At 42.4% G+C, this 19,280-nt stretch overlaps 1 protein-coding gene across 1 annotated transcript; it reads left to right on the forward strand.

Moving 5' to 3' along the window:
* The first annotated feature begins 5,015 nt into the window (after positions 1-5,015).
* Positions 5,016-10,506, forward strand: NUDT13 (nudix hydrolase 13). The gene is made up of 8 exons (XM_010172625.1): positions 5,016-5,098; positions 5,778-5,917; positions 6,569-6,676; positions 7,051-7,157; positions 8,061-8,186; positions 8,818-8,929; positions 9,579-9,733; positions 10,312-10,506. The coding sequence occupies exons 1-8, from the start codon at positions 5,016-5,018 to the stop codon at positions 10,504-10,506; spliced, it is 1,026 nt and encodes a 341-aa protein (XP_010170927.1).
* The last annotated feature ends 8,774 nt before the right edge of the window (positions 10,507-19,280 follow it).

Below are 19,280 nucleotides of genomic sequence, written 5' to 3' on the forward strand. Positions count from 1 at the left end.
GCACAAGAGGCCTCATAAGAACAACTGTATTGGCTCACGCCAAAGCTTCGTTTAGCCCATGCTGCCTAGAGTACTGTCCCAGCCTCCAAACACTTCTAACTTAGGAATTTTCTCAGCCTGATGTAGTTTGTCTATTTAGTAACCCTCAAAGGAGTTCTCTGTTAAGTATTTCTCCTCCCTGCAGCTAGAACTGTTTTGCATCCACAACATCCTTTACCTAGCAGTTGCACTATCCCTGAGCCAGGACATGGAAAACCACCCCCGTTTGTTCACTGGGAACATGGCTCCAGCTAGTTAGATTTGATTCACCAGGTTCCTGCATGGGATGAGACGCAAAACAGTTGGTACCCACCCCTTACACAGGCTGAAGCATCAGAGCCTACCTAGTTCCTTGCAGTGGTTGTACTCCAAGTCTTTGATCATGGTTGTTGTCCTCTTTGAACCTTTTCCAGTTCTTCAGTATCCTCTTAGAAACAAGGGGCCATGACCAACATGCAGTGTTTAAGACACAGGTGAGTCATCTTTATGTCACACTGAGCTAGCTCACAGTACCACTTAGCTTTTTAAAGTGTACTAACAACTTCAGTTTACCCTTTGTAAAGAGATGAAGCTTCATCTACTTTCATCAAACACTACTAGTCCGTTCCCAAAATTAAGTCGTTACCCGAAGTCAAGAGGCTGGATCATCAGTTATTTTGTGCTGTGCAGCAAGTCAGTGCCATAGTCTGAAGATCTTCCCTAACCAACAGCAGCAGGGAGGGGCAAAGACAAAAACCACACATGCTACCCCAATATGCTGAAATGAGCAAATCCTACTAAAGTGTAATTCAAATGTTGAAGCGTCTCCTCTACACTTGTACAAGTGTTAGGAGCACAGAATGTAATCAGCAGTACAAAATTAGACAGTTTCTTTCTTCCGAAGTCCCCACCCTGAGCATGAGAAACTGCAGGAGTCCATCATATACATAATGTATACTACATGTCTAACTTTAGAGAAAAATCAGATTTGGTTAGTTTGCATCTAAAAATTTAATGATAGAGGGAAAGACTACTCATTAACTTTGTCTTTAAAGAAGTGGTTTGTTTCTTCCTAAAAAAGAAATATTTTTTTACCAAGAGGTTTCTTGTGGCTTGACCATAAGTTTTCAATGTGAGTTTTCTAGTTTTATGTATTTAAAGCAATTAACAGTTGCTTTGCAAGGGCCAGCTGTTAGCAATTCTAAGGCTTCTTTCTGCTTATTAGGGGCAGCTGGAAAGACACAGAACAGCAAGCAAAAGCAAGATTACTAGTAGAGCCATTATTAGCCTAGGATTACATTTTTCCAGCCATTTCTTTTGGCTTGAAAAATCTTTTACCAACTGCTAATACTAATATGAGTATTTTACAAACCCAGATCTTAAAAAAAATCTTTGCAACACATGACCAAAGATTTGCCTATTTTGCAATCTTGCCTGTGTAAGAAATCACAAGTATTTTTTCCCCACTGCTTGTGTCCTCCTTGCCTGCTCCTTTTTGTTTGCCCTTCTTGCATCAGGAGAGTCTCAAGGATTCACTTCCTCTGGTAGGCTGCCAAAGCTCAAATTAGTAAGCTACAGGAAGCTATCAGAGATGCATTTGTATGGCCAGGCCTTCACTTCTCTCGGAGGATTGCATCTTGCATGGAGTACGGTATCTGCAGGAGACAAATAACAGTTTATGCAATTTCTAGAACTCAGAGGCCACCTCAAAAATACTTACAAAGAAGCAACTCAGTGCCAAACTGACAACTGATAATTGTGCTCCTTAAATTACATAATTACATTAATAAATGATGAGAAAGCCTCTGTTGTTTTCAAAATCCTCTCCCCTGCTTATGTGCTGCAGAGATATTTAATAGAGCAATGTGCAGTCACATGCAGGTGTATGGGCCCTTGGAGAAGGCACAAGGAATCTCTCACAGACTGCACGGCTTCCCACCAGTCAGAGAAGTGACTCTAATCTCATTTTCTCTGTGTATCTTTGCACAGCACAGGTGCCAGGTATACACAGTTGAGCTAGTCTGTGATTTTTTTTTTTGGTTACATATAGCAATGAGAGGCTACAGCACCACACTGTCTTCAAAGGAGCCTACACTGCAGGATAGTGCTCTGGCTTTTAATCCTTCATGCAGATAGGGATGTGCTTACCAAATGACCAATTGCTTTCAGGTGAAGAAAGTTGAGAGGCTGTCCCAAAATTTGAGGTCTAAAGTGTCTCCCTCCCTCAACTGCTTCACTCTAAAACCAGCTCTTCTTGCAAGAAGAATTTCTAAGGGCAGTTAGGGTCAATAAATCTGTTAGTTTGTTTTAATAGCTGAGTGGATACTTCCCTTAGAGATTATATTTCAATCGTTTATCTTATTAAGGGAAGATGTGTCTTTTCCATTAATCCAATTAGCCTAGTGGATTAATAAGATTGAGCTTGCTCTGGTTTCAGGAAGCACACAAACAGCAGTCAAGTATAATTAAACCTAAACTTTTAAGTAACACTGGTAATAAGAGTGCTATTTCGCTGCATATTCTATTTATTATTTTTTACAAGCTCTGCTCTCAAATTACATGACGTGAATTCTCGATTAGAATGTCTCAATTCATGACCAAAAAGCAAAAGGCTGTCCAGAAAAAAAAAATTACTTTCATATGTTTATAAAATTCTCTTTGTGCTAAATATAGGCAGGTAGGTTCCAGCCCAGAATAATGTTTTCAGTACTTGAGAAGAATCTGCTGAGTTATAAAGGCATGAAAATAATTTGTCATTATTTTGACATCTGTCTTGGCAAAGCACACTTTCTAATCAGAGATATTCACTTGCAAATTCAGCTGCGGGTTTGGATGCTTGAACAATAAACAGCTCCGTCCTTTAGATATATACAGCTCTTGGCATATTTTCCTGTTTGAGGACATATGGTCCTTAACTTTAAACAATACTCTTATGTTGCTGATACAAAAAACAGAGAAGCTTGGAAGAAAAAAAAGCAAAAAGAGAAATAAACTAACAGGAACAAATCCCTCTGCTAAGAACAGCTCAAATTGCTGCAGTAGCATTGTTCTCATAATAACTTCTGCTTGGCAAAATACAGCATATGGATTTCTGATAGAATGAAGTGGGTGGGGGGGTGGGGAGGGGAAGAAGATAGTTTACTCTCAGGCAGCCTCACTAACTCCTGGAGTTAATAAAAATCCAGAGCAGACAGTCAGCCATCTAGCTTTGTCAAGGGCTTGTGAGCCGCCAGTGCAGAACTACATTTCCCAGCGCTCCCAGTGGGGGAAGAGTGACTCAGACCCAGTAAGACAGCTGCTGCTCTGTTTGCCGTGGGAGCAGTGCTTCTGCCTGAGGTCAACGTGGGACTCTCACAGCAGATCCCTGCTGCTGGAGACAACACTCCTTCTACACAGAGCACAGTAAGTGGGGAAAATGCGTGGGGAGCTAGAGGCCTGGATCCAGCTCCTGCCAGCAGAACGGCGTAGGTGAAGTTTGCTGGGAAGGCAGGGGAGTTTCGGCTGGCCTCCCACGATCACGTTTCTACTGTCTCCGAGTTTTCAGTGATCCTAACCAAAACCTGGCATTGTGGTTCCTAGGAAGGAAGGGGTTAAATGCCTGCATACGTTGCATTTTCATCATTCCAGGTACAAGCCATTCCTCTTGTCCCCACTCTGGTCACATCTCACTGCTCATTCCAGAGCAAAGTGCAAGAGCTGTTTGTAAACCCCTCGATTCACTGCCGGCTGCTGTGCTGGAGATTTTCACACGCCAGGCTGTACGAGACGTGGGGGCGGAGAAGTGACAGACACGTAATCGTCGCACCACAAAATTGTTTCAGACACAGTCTCTGCGACAGTCACGGTTGTCGCTCGTGTCTGCCCGAGCCTGTCGGCAGCGTGCCCAGGTCCCACTGCTGCCGCTTGGAGCACCGAGCAGGGACGCCGATGTGCTCCCCAGGAGCTTCCACAGCAGGCTTGGCTCCCTCATCTCCCTGGGGATCATCCTGGTGAAGACCATCCTCAGCTGAGACAGTGGGAAAGAAGAATCCAGTTTTGGATTCCAGAAATGCCAGAAGCTGCATGGCAAAGCCTCCACAGCGCTGGCTACAGACACTGCCTCCGCGTGCAGAGAGCAGCCTCTGCTCAGGCACCACCCAGGCTCGGGAGCCATTGCTGACCTTTACCGAAAGGAAGGACTCGCAAACTCTTTTTGGTACTGCTATGTGTCTGTAAATCAACGCAAACGTAACTTCCTCCTTAAAGGGCTTCGAGTTCTATGGTTGAAAAGTGAAATATTCAAAAGAATTATTAAGGATTATGAATCATAGTTCATTTTTGTTTCAGATGAATGCTAGCGAGGGTAGCATTTCTGGCTATTTTCTGACATCCTGAAGCTGAGTTCATACTGTGTCTGTGACTGCCTGAGCTGAAAATGTGGTAGGATACCTTGGCACAAAAAACATTCATAGCTGGAGATGACCCAGTTCAGCTGTGACTGCTGTCTCTAGTCTAATTCAGGGAATTCTCTTCCGCAGCTGATATTTTGTCTTTCATTCTCTTCTGGCATCAGTGCCTTTCCCACAGATCTACTGTGTGCTGAAATAGGATGTTCAGTTGGATCGAGGCCATTACAAGTGCGTAGGAAACAAACGAGAGAGCAGCCACCTTCACTGCCCTTTTCCCCAGGGATACAGGGGTTTAGGACAGGAACATTTAATCTAGCCTTATAGCAATTTTTGTAAGACCTGTGCACACTCACAAATGGAAACAAACTGAGGTATCTTTAAACAGTCTTTAAAATTGCCTGAAACTGGGTTTGATGTGCGACTAGAGACTAAGACCAAAGTGATAATTTTAGAAAGCAGATGCCAGCATTCTGCAGGCTCTGCGAGAGGGAAATTTCTGCTAGCAGTGGGTTATTGCACCTTTTAAATCAAACTTAACTTTGTAGGGCTGCTGCATTATATTCCATGCTTCTCTTTTTAGGCAGAGGCAGCTACCTGTAGGTGTTGGTAATGGCTGCAATTTATCAAGCAGTGTATAGAAGAGCTTCCTCTCTCTTCTGCAGGTTACACTCCACCTATGTTAGAAAAATGAGGTAAGTTCTCTTCTCATTCTTGTGTACAGTGAGAAGACCAGAGTTTGGCACTCCTGTGTGGCACTGTCACAAGCAGCCTAAATCTACCTAAATCTAACTTGGGGGTTAATCTTTTAACAGTTTAGCAGTAATACAGTAATGCTATGTGAGCTCTGTAAATGGTAACAGTCAAAATCTCTCCACTCCCTTCACTGCTAAGAACTGGCTCTCTCAGGCTGAAGCTCTATTAATGAATATCTATGCTTGCTGTCCTAGCTAAAAGTCTCTTAAAAGACAGTATACAAATAGCCTTGCCAAACAGGACTTGGAGCTATCCAGATTGGGGGGATAAAAGGGAAGATCCAGGCTTCCTGCACACAAATGATCATGTCTATAAAGCAGACCTCTTGGATTGAGAGACTCAGTTACTGATCTTCTTGGATGTCCAAGAGACGAGGCTACTTGTGTGGTAGTAAGAATTACCATCATTTTCTGCCACACAGCACCTTCGCTAGAGGCTACAACCCACCAAAGAGTGGACTCAGGTGTTGAAAACTCTAGAAACATGTGGGATACATAAAATCTGTACTGTCCGTTCAGCTCCCCTGCTCTGTGTGAAGTAAATGTGCCCAAATAAGTGTAACACAAGTAATCTCAATGTGATCTTGAATTCATCTTCCTGATTCTTTTATCACTGCAGATATTTGAATGAGCTAAAGGAAGATGATAGCCTTTGTAGACAAGCCCAGACCTCAGGAACTTTCTACCTCTTTCACAATCTCTCCCCTCTTCTGCAGCAAGTTGGGAAGAAATATTTGGTACCGCAGGTCAGTGCAGCAGGTAAGTCAGTGTCCAGAAAGAAACACCTCCTAGATCACACAGCTGAAATGATACAGAGTCCTTTGCAACAAAGAACCCCTTAGATGGGTGTTGAAAATCTATCAAGCTGTGCAGGAACATCCTGCTATATGCAGCACGCTATTTGTTAACAACCAAAGAGTATTTAGAGTTATAACCCTCGCATGCGGACACAAGCTCAGGCTCTTCACACACATACGGTATCAACATATACCTGATCTGTTTTGAGATGATCAGTTTTAAACATTCAGGACCATGTCTTTTGAAGAGAAAGGGCTGACAGGAAAAGAAGCAAGGTCCACGTGACAAAGGTTATTCGTTATAATGCAGGAAAAGTTTTCTTTGAGAGAAAGGTATTGGCTCGTGTAGGACAGAAACCGAATGGACAGCTGCTCTCCAAGCATTACAGCATTTGCATCTTTAGCTTGACATGGTCAAAACTTCCAACAGCTAGGAGGAAAGACAAACTTTTGGTCTCAGTCTGTGTGGGAGCACTTGTCTGGTCCACTCTCTCACATGAGCACCCTGCCTTGAGCCAGGATTGTATGTCCCTTGGAGATCCAGAGAGAGCATCATGGTTGTATGAATTTACTTTCATCACAGCTTTTTCTTCTCCTTTCCCTTGCTGTTTAGGGATGAAAAGGATTCTGGAGAAATTGAAAGAGACTGAACAGTGGATAGAGAAGTCGGTGCTGATCGGTTGTTCAGACGAGCATGTACCACACTTTGCCCTGGATTTAGGTTGGGATGACTCCTTTTCCATCTGTGTCGGCATTGCGTTTGATGTGCTGAGGTGGAGATGCTGTCCAGGCAGCATCCCTAGTCCTTGCTGGGTGAACATTTAGTGCCAAAGAGGACTCAGTTGAGTCTCTGTAGGAGCTGTTGTCAGCGTGTCAGGTCAGAGCCACAGAACTGCACTGCTGTTCCTGTGCATGCACTAGCAAAGGTGGGCTGTTGGCAGGTCACTTAACATTTGGGAATGTTACCACTGATGTGATATCACTTCCATGGGAACTTCCAGAAATTGTATACTGGAACAATGAAGGGCGTAAAGTTGGGATAATCACTGCAATTTATAAGATCAAAGATTTTTTTGTTGTTTTTTCTTTAAACAGGAGACTTGGAGAAATCGGTCATTGAGTCTGAACTTAAGGGATCGTTTACTGACTTACGAAAGGCCCTCTTCGTAGTGGATGAGAAGGATTCTCCTTTGCTGGCTTCGGTATTGTACGGGATTTTTTACTTTAAGAAGTTGCGATTTCTAACATCAGCCCTTCTCCTTGCTTCCCATATTGTTTTATGATTTAATACATATTGTGGAAGTACCTACTGTACACTTTCAGTGACCTAGGTACAAACACTCTATAAATTACAGCAGTTTTCCCAAATTTGCGATCCCAAAAGCAAGTTGCAATGGAAAAAAGAGACAGACAAGTGGCTTAAAAATGACTGCAGTAATTATCTATTTATCATCAACTGGCTGTATGTCCAGTGTGAAACATACTGATCTTATCAACAGTTACAGCAATCCCAGTTTGTGCTCAGCTTAACAACTATCAGGCACTAGTTTCCTGTAATCTTCTAGGCAAAGTGAATTTCATCAACAAACTTACAGATCTTCTCTCAGAGCTGCTCTTTTAAAACTACTCACTTACAAGCTGTTACTCTGCAGATACCTTATGTTTTGAAGTTCTAAGAAAAGACCTGTGTGTGAAAATCAGCTGTCCTGACCCATAAGTAGAAATAGCTCATGTTTCTTTTCCTGCTCTATAATATCTGTGGTGCTTGGGCTATTTTTCAAGAAGGTATTCGGGTATTCTATGGAGACTCCTTAGAATTGTTCATTTCCCATTACTACTCCCATTATATCCCAATAAAGAACAACCCTTTCCCACCTCCCCTGAACATGCTCAAATTTGGATGTTAAAGCAAGAAGCATGGAATCTGCCATTTTTCAAAGTAGTGCTCATACTTACCTTTCTGAGGCTTCCAAATATAAACAGAGTTTATCCACTTGACTGCATGCTGGGAGAAGACAGCAAAGTATCATTCAGGGAGGTTGCTCTGAATCATCTCTTTGCCCCATGTATAAATAAGACTTGTGTTTATCTCTTGGTGCTTGCAGGCCCAGTCCCTTCTCCGGTGGCATGATTCCCACCAGTACTGTAGCAAAACTGGGCAGCCCACTCAGAAAAATGTATCTGGAAGCAAGCGTGTCTGCCATGCCAGTGGAATAATTTACTATCCACAGGTAAGCACCTGAACAGCAAAGGTAAGCAACATGGCATCTCTGTGGCGACAGGCCAATGCTGCTGGGTCACATGGAGGGGAACCTGTAGAAGGCAGGAGTGTTTCATGTGTTGCTGGGTATTTTTTCTTTAAAGAATCCCAGAAATGCCTCGATTGGAAAAGCCCTTTTAAGAGCATCGAGTCCAATCATTAACCCAACACTGACAAGTCCCTGACTAACCCGTGTCCCTCAGCACTATGTCTACATGACTCTTCAATCCCTCCAGGGATGGGGACTCCACCACTGCCCTGGGCAACCCCTTTCAATGCATGAGAACCCTTTCAGGAAATAAATTCTTCCTCAGATCCAATCTCAACTGCCCTTGGTGCAACTTGAGGCCATTTCCTCTTGTCCTGTCATTTGTTACTTGGTTGAACAGACCAACCCCCACCTCTCTAGACCCTCCTTTCAGGTATTTGTAGAGAGCAAAGAAGGTCTCCTCTCAGCCTCCTTTTCTCCAAGGCTAAACAACCCCAGATCTCTCAGCCAGTCAGTGTTTATCCAGTGACTCCCAAATGGCTAGGAAAAGCAACAATTTGCACTTACTTGTTTGGTCTGAACTCCTTGCTTTGCTTTTTGATGCATTTGCTAGATGTCTCCAGTGGTTATCATCCTGGTGTCTGATGGGAGCCAGTGCCTCCTCGCACGACAGCCCTCATTTCCCCAGGGGATGTACACCGCTCTGTCAGGCTTCTGTGATGTGGGTAAGGCTGTCTCTGATCCAGCGTGGTGGCCTTGGACATGCAGGATGTGGGGGCAGAATGATGGGACATCAAGCAAATGCCTGTTCACAGAGGAGGATGGAAACATTGGTGATATCAGGGAAAAACATACTGGGTCTAAATAGATCAGTGTTGCCATTCAGACATAATTCAAAATAGCTGTACGTATCTGAAGAGAATGGGAATTATGGGTGTATACCAGTTGCTCTAGTCCCTGGTGGTAAATACAAGTTTAAGACTCCCCAGGTTAGAACCCCAGATACTTTTTTTTAGTCCATTTTGTGTCTAGTGCCATCTGGCTCAGAAGAAAAACTACAGACCTCTTGTTACAGGAGGAAAAATGGCTTAAAAAGGGAAATGATGAAGAGAGGCAGCATTTTTCTGTCCACCAGCTGTATATAGACAAAGTCGAAAATGCCTCTGATGCCTCTGTTTAAGGGATGTAACGATTGCTGATGAATTTAATTGAGCATCCTGCTGACAAGCATTCCCAGGTCAGCACAGCCAGAGCTCCTGTGTGCGTGAGCGGTCAGGGCTGGAACACCTCAGAAATGCACGTGTGTGCATTTTCTTTGCCACGGTTTGCTGCCCTGAGGCCAGGCTGTCCTTACCCAACTTTGGTTGCTTCTAGGTGAAAACGTGGAGGAGGCAGTCCGGCGAGAGGTGGCAGAAGAAGTGGGCCTGGAGGTGGAGTCACTCTGGTACTCAGCTTCTCAGCATTGGCCCTTTCCCAGCAGCTGCTTAATGATAGCTTGTCATGCGTTGGTGAGACCACAGCAGGCCAAGGTGAGCAGACTCAGGTTCCCCAGAGGCATTTCACTGCCCACCTTGTAGAGCAAAATCTCTTCCCATCCACAGACTTTAGTCTGGAGAGCATGAGATGCTCTCTAAATGCAGTTTTCCATTGGCTTTCTCTACAAGTGAAGAACAAACTTCAAAATAATCCTATCTTCTGTTGCAATGTGCCAGATTTTGCACAGGTCGCCATATAAATACAAGCACCCACTATGTTTTTTCCTCTGCAAAGTGCAGAGGAGGTACTGCCTAGTATTAATATCATCTATGCCATAGAACCTGCAGATTCTGACATGTTAATTACTGTGCTCAGCCACTGGTACTTTGCAGGCCAATATATGATGGAATAGGGTTGCCTGATTCGTGGCTTCCCTAAAGAAATCAAGACAACAAAGAGGTGGTGGGTAGTAATGTCCTTTCCTGTATTGGCATCAGCATGTAATTCAGGCATGGACAAAGAACTCTGGGCATCCTAGGATGGAACCTTGGTGGGTGCAAGAACAAGCCAGGTACCACTGCCCACATTAAAATCTGATTTAAGGAATCGGTACTCTCTTGATTCTTTCCAGATCAGTATGAACAGCCTGGAACTAGAGGAAGCCCGTTGGTTTGGTCTGGAGGAAATTATGGAGGGTCTCAAGAGAGAGCCCAGATCTTCAAAGCAAGACGATGGTAGTCTTTTACCCTGGTTCCCTCCCAAACAGGCCATTGCTCACCAGCTGATTCATGAGTGGGTTAAGCAGCAAACTTGTCAGCCGGCTTAGGCATGACTTCATCAAGTGTGCAATTCTACCAGAACTATGAAAGCTCGATACAAAAGCTTCCAAAGTTACTGAAGGCAAAGTCTGTGTTACAGTGAGGACAGCATCAGACTGATGGCAGCCTTCCACTCGGATACATAGATGTACAAAGCCATTTCTAAACTGATCATCCTCAGACAATTCCATGTACAGTGGATCACCTTTGAGATCCCATGACTTGCAGTAAATATACAATAAAATTCTTAGTCCCAAAGCATCAAACTTACTGTGACCAGCTGCTGCTGTTACTCAGCAAGCAACAGAACAGTGACAGCCTGGTATTTAGGTCCCATTTTCCTCCATTTTATCCATCTTGGATGGATAGCAAAAGCACAGTTTCTCCAGGAAAAAAAAAAATAAAGGGACAGTGGTGCCTTTCAGCGTTCACATTTATATGCATCTGGAAGAACTATCACAAAACCAGAAAAAAAGCCACTGCCTGTATGCTCTCCCCCTCTTCTATTTCCCTTCCCATTCAATCTTCCAGTTTCATATAAAACATCCTGGGTTTTTTTGCAAACGTTAAGTGGGCTCCTACTTTGTTGAGATACCTGAACAACTAAAAATATCTCTAGGAGGTACCATTTTCCTCACCAGTAAGCCAGTTTTATTTCCATCCCAAGGAAGAGAGAACAGAGCTATCTGGTGGTAGAGAGTGGAAGAGCAAAACCCACTTATAAGCATATTAGAAGAACCCAGATAACGCAAAGGTGAGAGGAACTGCTGCCAGAAAGGACTGCACTTCTGACAGAGGAAAATCCTGAAAGGCATAGTGCCTCCTACCCTGTGCCAGAAGTCTGTGGCTTGCCTGGAGAGCTGGTCTTGTTTTACTCAGGAAGTAGCATTGCTTCTTTGGAGGGAGAGCAACAAACACACAGTCTGGGCAAGGAAAGCTTATCAAAACCAGACAGTTAGAAGGATGTCTGATCTGCTGCTGATTCAGGCAGACAGTCCTTTCTGCCTCTTCAGTCAGAGTTCACATGCCAAGACTGTAAAGCCGTCAGTACAGATACTTGAAGGGAGAAGAGGAAAGTATTGACTGCCACCATCGGGATGCACTGTAGGCAAAAGACCTTTTGAGCAATGGTAAAAATCTGGAGTCATGACACCTGAGCAATAAGTAAAGAAGAAGGCTTTCTTGCACTGTTTAGACATGCTTTGTTTCCTCAGGTTAATTTTACTTTAGGAGGTTGGGAGGAGATTCTTGCAGGCCATGGTGGCATGTGCAAACACTTTTCCCACCCTCCCTAACTCTCAGCCAATAAAACCCATGTGCCAGAGCATGTCTTTCATGTTTGTGAACTCGATCTGTCAGTCATCCTGATAAGAATGTACTCTGGTACAGCCATGGGCATTGCTTCCTCCCCTCCAGCCCAGCCAGACACACCACAGGAGCCCACACACCACTGAACTTAACTGCAACACTCCTGCATCCAGTCTCCTTTGAAACATGTCTCGCTGCCTCTTTTCATAGGCGTTCCTCCTGCTTTCTCTCCCATCACACCCTTTTAATTGCCCAGCATTTATCTCTTCCTCTCTCATCTCTGGAATCTGCCATTTTCATTTTCAACCTCACTCCTTTCTTCCCCTTCTCTGCAGAAGATATTGAAGAGTTAGATGCCCTCCAGCAAGATATTCCTGTTTCGCATCCTCCTTCCCACTTCTCCTTAATGCCCTCCCAGCTCACCCTTAATTAACGCACCCTGAGTTTGCTTCCAGTATACATCCACCTCCATGTACCAGTACTTTTTAATATCCATGTGATCTTCCTCCCAGTACCAGAAAAAGGACTAAGAAGTAAAAGCAGCAAAAAGTAGTACAAATGAGTGTGACTTCTGCAGTAGTCTGAGCTGTATGTGTTCTGGTTTTGTTCTTTTACAGTACATATTTGCAGTGTATGTCTTTGTCAAACCAGCTGCAGTGTGATCAGATTCAACATCAGAGAAATTTGCCTGTGTTGGGGAAACACAGGCTTACTCTGCTTATTAAATGATGGTTTTTTAATATCAACATGCAGACTATGAGTGAGCTCTAACTGAAAAAGAGCAAGTGCTAACTGACACCAGCTCCTTCAGAAGTGTCCCTCCATTGCTGATACAGGCCCATTTTGGTAGGGTGTCCCTGTGGGGTCATGTGGGCACCACCACAGTTTTGAGACACAGCAGAAGGCAGGCTGGTCACAGGAGATGTGATCATTACTGCTGCCCCCTTGTTCAATGCAGGTGGGCCAAGCACTGCCCAGGCTGAGTCTGAGAGCTATCCAGAGAGTTCAGGACAACTCCAAGGGTTGCAGTCCACCTCATGGCTCTGGCTATACCAGGCTTTTGCAGATTTCATCAGTTACCGCCTGTTTTCTACAGTAAGAAATTTAAGAGGAAAAGTAAAGCTATTTTCTCATTTGTTGGCTTCTGTGACTCACCTTTTAAAACACAGTTTTAAATGTCTGTGTTCCTTTTAATTATAAATTAGAAAAAAAGTCTTTTCAATCTACTTAAATACTTTTTTTGTAGAACAACTCAAAAGCAGTATTCCCGTTACATCTTTTAAAGGTCCTAAAATTTTAAACTGTTTTAAAAAAAATCCTTAATCCATACCCTTTTGACTTAGGTATGAAGCCATAATGGTGGCCTCTATTCGGAGTGTTAAAAAAGCAGGTATGATTATAAGCAATACACAGCTATGAACAGGGCAGAAAAACAAGATGAGAGACATTGTTCTTGCTTGCATTTGCCTCAGAAATCTGGCTGAAGCCTGAGTAATACTCACTGCACTCAAGACAGAACATGTTCCCTCAAGGTAGGTGACCTGGAAAAAGAAACAGGCAATTCCTGACAGATGCTTCTTCAACAAAACACAGCGGAGCTTTCCCATGTAAAAGATATCAAGCAGGCAAAAGGGATGTAGCAACATATTTCTCTCAAAAACACATCTGTTAAATGAATCCTCTTGGGGACACTTGGCTTGTGTAAATCACTGAGACTCCACTGCTTTCACAGACTGCAAGGGCTTGGGACTTACAGCAAGACCCAACACTGAAAAGCTGTCAGCCTGTGGCATTACGACCCAGTTGTTTACAAGTTGTTAGCAGGATTGATGAGCAGATATAAAGTAACATCATTTATCTGATAAATTTGAAATAGCTTTTTGGAGAGCAATGCAGGCAGGTTCAGAGCAGCATTCCACCTACCTACCAAAAGCAGCAGGGCATAAAAGTTGTATTTATCCCCAACAGGTGCCAGCAGAGGATTTTACAGTAACCAAACCACATGACACAACTTGTCTGTCTCTGACTGAGGGAGCTCAGAAAAATCTTACCTGGAAGTGGTGTGGATTGAAAATTCACTTACCACATGACCTCTCGTCACCTTGGGCTGATCTGCTGCTGCATGGAAAGGTCACACTTTCCTACGCAGAGGGGTATTCGTCCATTGTGGATGGCAGAAAGTCTGACTTCAGCATTACAGGATGAGGAGGAAACTCTTACATCAAGAAATTACTTCACCTTAAAACATCGTCTCTGAGACATGGTGGACATGTGCTGAACCTGATGTTTAGCCTGAGAGGACATGAGTACTTACTGGAATGCCCTGACAACATGCCCATGTTAAAGTCATTTCTCAGGTAATCATTTTTCATGTAACCACGAGCAGTCCAACTCTGGCAGCTTCAAGGGACAGGCTGTCAGAACCACTTGTAATAACACAAATACAATTCGTGTGCTTCATCTGAAGGAGTGCTGAAATGAACTCGGCAATCCCAGCCTTCAGCTCCCATTTAAAACTTGTTCACTTTTCAACTTAGCAACATATGGCAAGCAGCTATGTATGGGAAAAAATATTGCCAGATGTCATTCATGCAACAGTGCATACACCTGGGAATGACAGAGCACCACCAAAACTACTTCTGTCTAAAAAAGAAAAAAAAGAAAAGAGGTCAGGTTGTCAGTCTGGAAATGGTGTGACTTGCATTTTCTTTAAGACCCATCAGTGTTATTTTGTAGACAGTCAGGTGCACTCACTCAGTCATGTCCAGAATCATCATTACATGGAGAAACTGCAGTTGGCATCAGCTGTTACAAACATGAGAAAGATCACAGGAGCAGAAACACAAAGCCTCCCAGCTCCCTCACAGCTAGAGCAGTATTGGCACAAGAACAGAAAATGCTGATACAACATCCTTCTCTGCTGGTCCCTGTGCTCAACTGTACTTAGCATCTTCTGTAGCATTCTCCACAAAACTTCACATCTAAAGAAAATACAGCTACAGAGAAAAATAGAAGTTAGGAGGCAAGGCAAGGAAGAGATTTTTCAGTAAGATTTGAAGTGATTGGAGAAAAAGAGAGGGATACACAGTAAGGTCTTTCCAGAGAAGGCCCTATTTCTATTAGTTGTATTCTATTAGGAAATATTGCAAAGGGACCCAGAAGATTTACTAGTATATTAATAGAAGCAGAAAAAGAAGAAAGATGAGGTTTGGGATAGGGACAGAAGCAAATTCACACATCACTTTTATTAATAAGTCTAAGAATATCAACAAGATCTTTTAAGGAACAGGAAGCTGAAAATTCATAAACAGTGCGGTGAACACTGCAGTCAGGGTGCTAAATAAATGTGTGTTGGACTAGGACAAGAGCAGCTATACAGCTTTACCTGCAAAACACTGGTGACTGATTTGTCTAACAGGAACACAGCAAAAGCAAATAGAAACTGCACAAAATTCGGTAACTGTGATCTGTCCAAACAACAAAATCCTGGGAAGCTTTTCTTAGTGAAAGAAAACATGTCTATAATCACAAGGGGTATGCAGTAATGATCTGAGGAAATGTGATAGTTAGATGTGGCTGCTGTCAGTATGCAGCATGGAGAATACTTAGATTAAACAAGATTATATTCCAACACTATAACTGTATGGCCTTTTAACTGCGGGTAAGTAATAACCCTCATCAATTAAAAAAAAGGTCTGGTCTGAACTAATTTAGATTAGTATCACTGCAGTCATTGGGTATCATTACTCCTTTTTCCCATCAAATTATAATCTTTTGTGGAAATATCTCATTTTCTGCCTCCTACCTGCAACAGTGGTCAAATCACCTACATATTTTTTTCTCAATAAACTGAATTTTACCTTCACATTAGCTTTGCTCTTCATTTCTCATCCTTGTATGCTTGCAAAATTGTGAATATCCATCTGGGAGTGCTGACCCACTTAAGTATAGGCTCTATTCCAATCAGCAATCCACACTTTACACAGGAGTAACACACAATATGATATTCTTCTGTCTCTGTTAATTACTTTGCTTCTCAGCTACAGTTTCACACCAGAAACACGTAAGTTATTAATGACACACTCTTCCATGACAGTTTCCTAGCCTGAAAGCACAGCCAGCACGTATTCCTACATCTCCTTGTTGTTTCTATCCTATTTCAACAGGACAGCTTGTAACTGGATGTCACTGTAAGAATTCAAACACAAAATAAACTGAATCATGACCACAACAGCAATCTCAGTTATTTGCCCTGAAAGCACAGTTTTGCTGTTAAATTAATTATCCACTATTCGCACCTGGAATTTGTAACAGGATACCTTCTCTAGCCTCAGGAGGTGGTAACCAGGTTCCTCAGCAGGTGGCTGAGGAACACACTTGGTGCACATTAACTAAGGTGATGTTTTAGGCTTCACACCCCTGACTTCATATTCTTGAGCAACTGACTTTTTTCAATACCTCTGCATTCTGCTGTTTAAGCCAAGAACTCCAACTGCCCTCCATGGTGATATTTTCTTAGGGGAATAAACAAAGTTAGAAAAATAAATAAATTTCCATCTTAGACCAGCCAGAACAGATGCTCTTGTGTTCCATTCCAAAGACATAAATGGCAAGAGGGAGGGCAGCTGTTGCTGCAGCTTTTGCAGCATCCCAAGGGATCCTGAGGTGGTACAAAGGGCCTGCCCTGGCTCCCGCTGCTATTAAAAAATATAATCCAGTTTCTCATATGAGTTAAGTAAGTAGCTGCAGCAGAAGCTGCACAAACATTAATAAAAAATGCTCTTCCACCACTGCAACTAACACATGCCCTGGAGATAATTGTTACTCCAATGCCGCAGTGTTAAAAAGGAAAGGCAGGAGGCAAGTGTCAGGCAGGGAGGTGATCTTTCATGGCAACAGGGGAGGCTGACGTCCGCTTACATGGCAAGGATATCGAGAACACTTTATTTGCAGGAGATCGATATAAGCACAGGGACTTCAAATAGCAGGTAGTATCACTGACACCAAACTGCACTTGGAACACAGCTAGCTGTAGTTAAGTACCATTCCTCCTGAGCAACACCTCCTCCCCAATGACCAGAAAGAGTTAGACTTACACTGGGAACATTGCTAGCCTCCAGGCTGCTGACTTCTGAGATGAACTGCACAGAGAAAACAAAGCCTTCTTTCTTAGGCTCCTCACTATTCCATAAAGCTTATCAGGGGAAAGACTGGCAACAGCCAAACTGCCCAGGTGTTTAGAAGAGTTTTAAGGGTTTTAAGAAGTTAAAGGTCTCTGCTGTCTCCTGGGATTAGTTTTGAGCTCATACATGGAAGATGAAAGATCCATTATTTGTTTTCTTGTTTGAAACATACCAGTCAACAACTACGCCATTCAGAACTGGGGCTTCAGGGGTCAAGCCACAGACAAGAAAACTACATTTCTGGGAAGGGTCAGAAGTTCTAGGATGAACAAGGCTGTTAGAAAGGCAGATGCTCAAGTGAGCAAAGTGAATAAATTGTGTTGGAACACAGTTTTAGTTAAACTAATTTAGAATATAATGGAAACTTTGATAGCAATCCATTGAAAGGGAACCACACTGCACTTGTCTTCCCTAATTAATTCCATTAGGCTTCCTTCACTAAAAATACTCTCAAAATTAAATGCAGAAATGCCTCATATGTTACTTCAAAGCAGTGGAAGAGGCAGCATGGAAATACTTGTTCTTCAGTGGTGAATCCTCTTGCAAGCAATTCCAGAGTCTTGAAGGTCTCTACTGTGAAGCTGCTAAACAAATGTAAATAGTTGGAATAAATACAGGCCCACAGAAATAACACTCTGATTGATGAAAAAGTAAGATTATCCAAGAAGCAAGATCAGCTGAAATGCTTCCAAAAGAGCAGCTTTGTTCTGAACATTAGCTTAGAAGTTTTCTTCACATACTACATTAGAAGAGTCCTTTGATCTATTGTGATCTTTTATATAGTACAGGCCACAAGACAGTTTAAATGTGATTATGTTCTGGAAACTGAATTACTTTTTAAAGTACCTAATCAGTGGAAAATTTTATGTAGCTTCAGTGTCAATTACCTTCCCTGTTAAAACATGAACCCTTTTTAAGGTTCAAGTATATCTGTTTTCCACCACTGCTGGTTAACCTTGTTAACCTTGTCTGCTAGATTCAAGAACTGTTGTTACCCCAATTGTTCCAGTGTAACTCAATCTCCTTCCATCTCACCTCTCTGCAGTCCAAACTCCTTGAACTTCAGTGGCATCTTTATACTTCCTAATTGTTGTTGTCTATCTCTAATCCTTGTCCAACTCGCTGGTACTCTCCCTAAACTGTTGACAAAGAAACTTGACACAACATTGACGGAGGACAAACGTGAAGGTAGTATAGCCATCATACCCTTCATCCACGTTAATTCCATGCATTCACGTACAGAGCCTCCAATATTTATGATATTGTACTGGAGCATTTTACCAGATATTTGTCATTTGCAAAAACAAACAAAAAATTGTAAAAGAAAAAGAAAATCATGAACATAGATCAGTAGGGAAGTCAGCAAGGAAGCATTCACTGTACACTGTCAAGATCTCACGAATTTCCATGCAACTATGACAATGTGTGACTTTCAAAGAATTTTCTGTGTGCTGGTCAAACTCAGTCAGCATGGCAGTCAGATCCTGAAACTCATCATCCAGCAAGTGTCCAAGTCCTACATGGAAACAATTTTTGCTACAGCCTGCTTTGTCACTTAAAATAATGCCAACATTTAACATGCAAAAAAATTAAAATAAAGACTTCAAATAAACAGACTCCAAACCTTAAAACTAGTAATAACAACATAAAAAATGATAATTCAGTCCTTTAAAAGCAATCAGGTATGCCTTCAGGATCAATCAGGCTTTGGTATCATTGAATACTATTTTTCTAAATATGTTTTTTAAAAATCAAAACCCAAAAACTCAACCAATGAGCTTCTCTTCTACCAGTTAAGACACTTGATTAATGGTTATGTGGAAGAAAATATAAAGACCTGTAAAAACTGATACAGATCTGGCAGGACTGCATTCTTGCTGCCTGTAAATCAAGAATTTCTACATATTGTATTTCAAATTTATCTTGTTAAAACTAAGTCTTAATATCTAGAACAGATTTTTCATTCCATGTGAAAGCAACATGCTGAACAACTTCTAGCTAGGTTTTCACTGAAAAACAAAACAGACCTGTTCAGACTGGGCTCAGATACAGCTACTGCTGGCACAATACCAACATTCAGCAATAACGGAATTCAAAAAACGACCAATTACGAAAATGCTTTAACTCCAAAAACTTCCAATATTGCACTGAGGAAGTTATGCATACCTTCAAAAGAAAAAAACAAACCAAACCAAACCATCTCCAGTAATCAAGTTGTATTTCTGCTTTTATTTATATAAATTCAAAAAAATCCTTAAAGCCAATATTTACATATTCAATCCAATTACTCT

This window comes from Antrostomus carolinensis, unplaced genomic scaffold (assembly GCF_000700745.2).
Source record: "Antrostomus carolinensis isolate BGI_N321 unplaced genomic scaffold, ASM70074v2 scaffold14057, whole genome shotgun sequence".
NCBI lineage: Eukaryota > Metazoa > Chordata > Aves > Caprimulgiformes > Caprimulgidae > Antrostomus > Antrostomus carolinensis.

Excerpts from the sequence above, each read along its gene's own strand:
- NUDT13 (XM_010172625.1), top strand. The coding sequence starts at position 5,016 with ATGGCTGCAATTTATCAAGCAGTGTATAGAAGAGCTTCCTCTCTCTTC. Across the intron at positions 7,158-8,060 it reads ATTCTCCTTTGCTGGCTTCG|GCCCAGTCCCTTCTCCGGTG; the intron begins GTATTGTACGGG and ends TGGTGCTTGCAG. Across the intron at positions 9,734-10,311 it reads TGAGACCACAGCAGGCCAAG|ATCAGTATGAACAGCCTGGA; the intron begins GTGAGCAGACTC and ends GATTCTTTCCAG.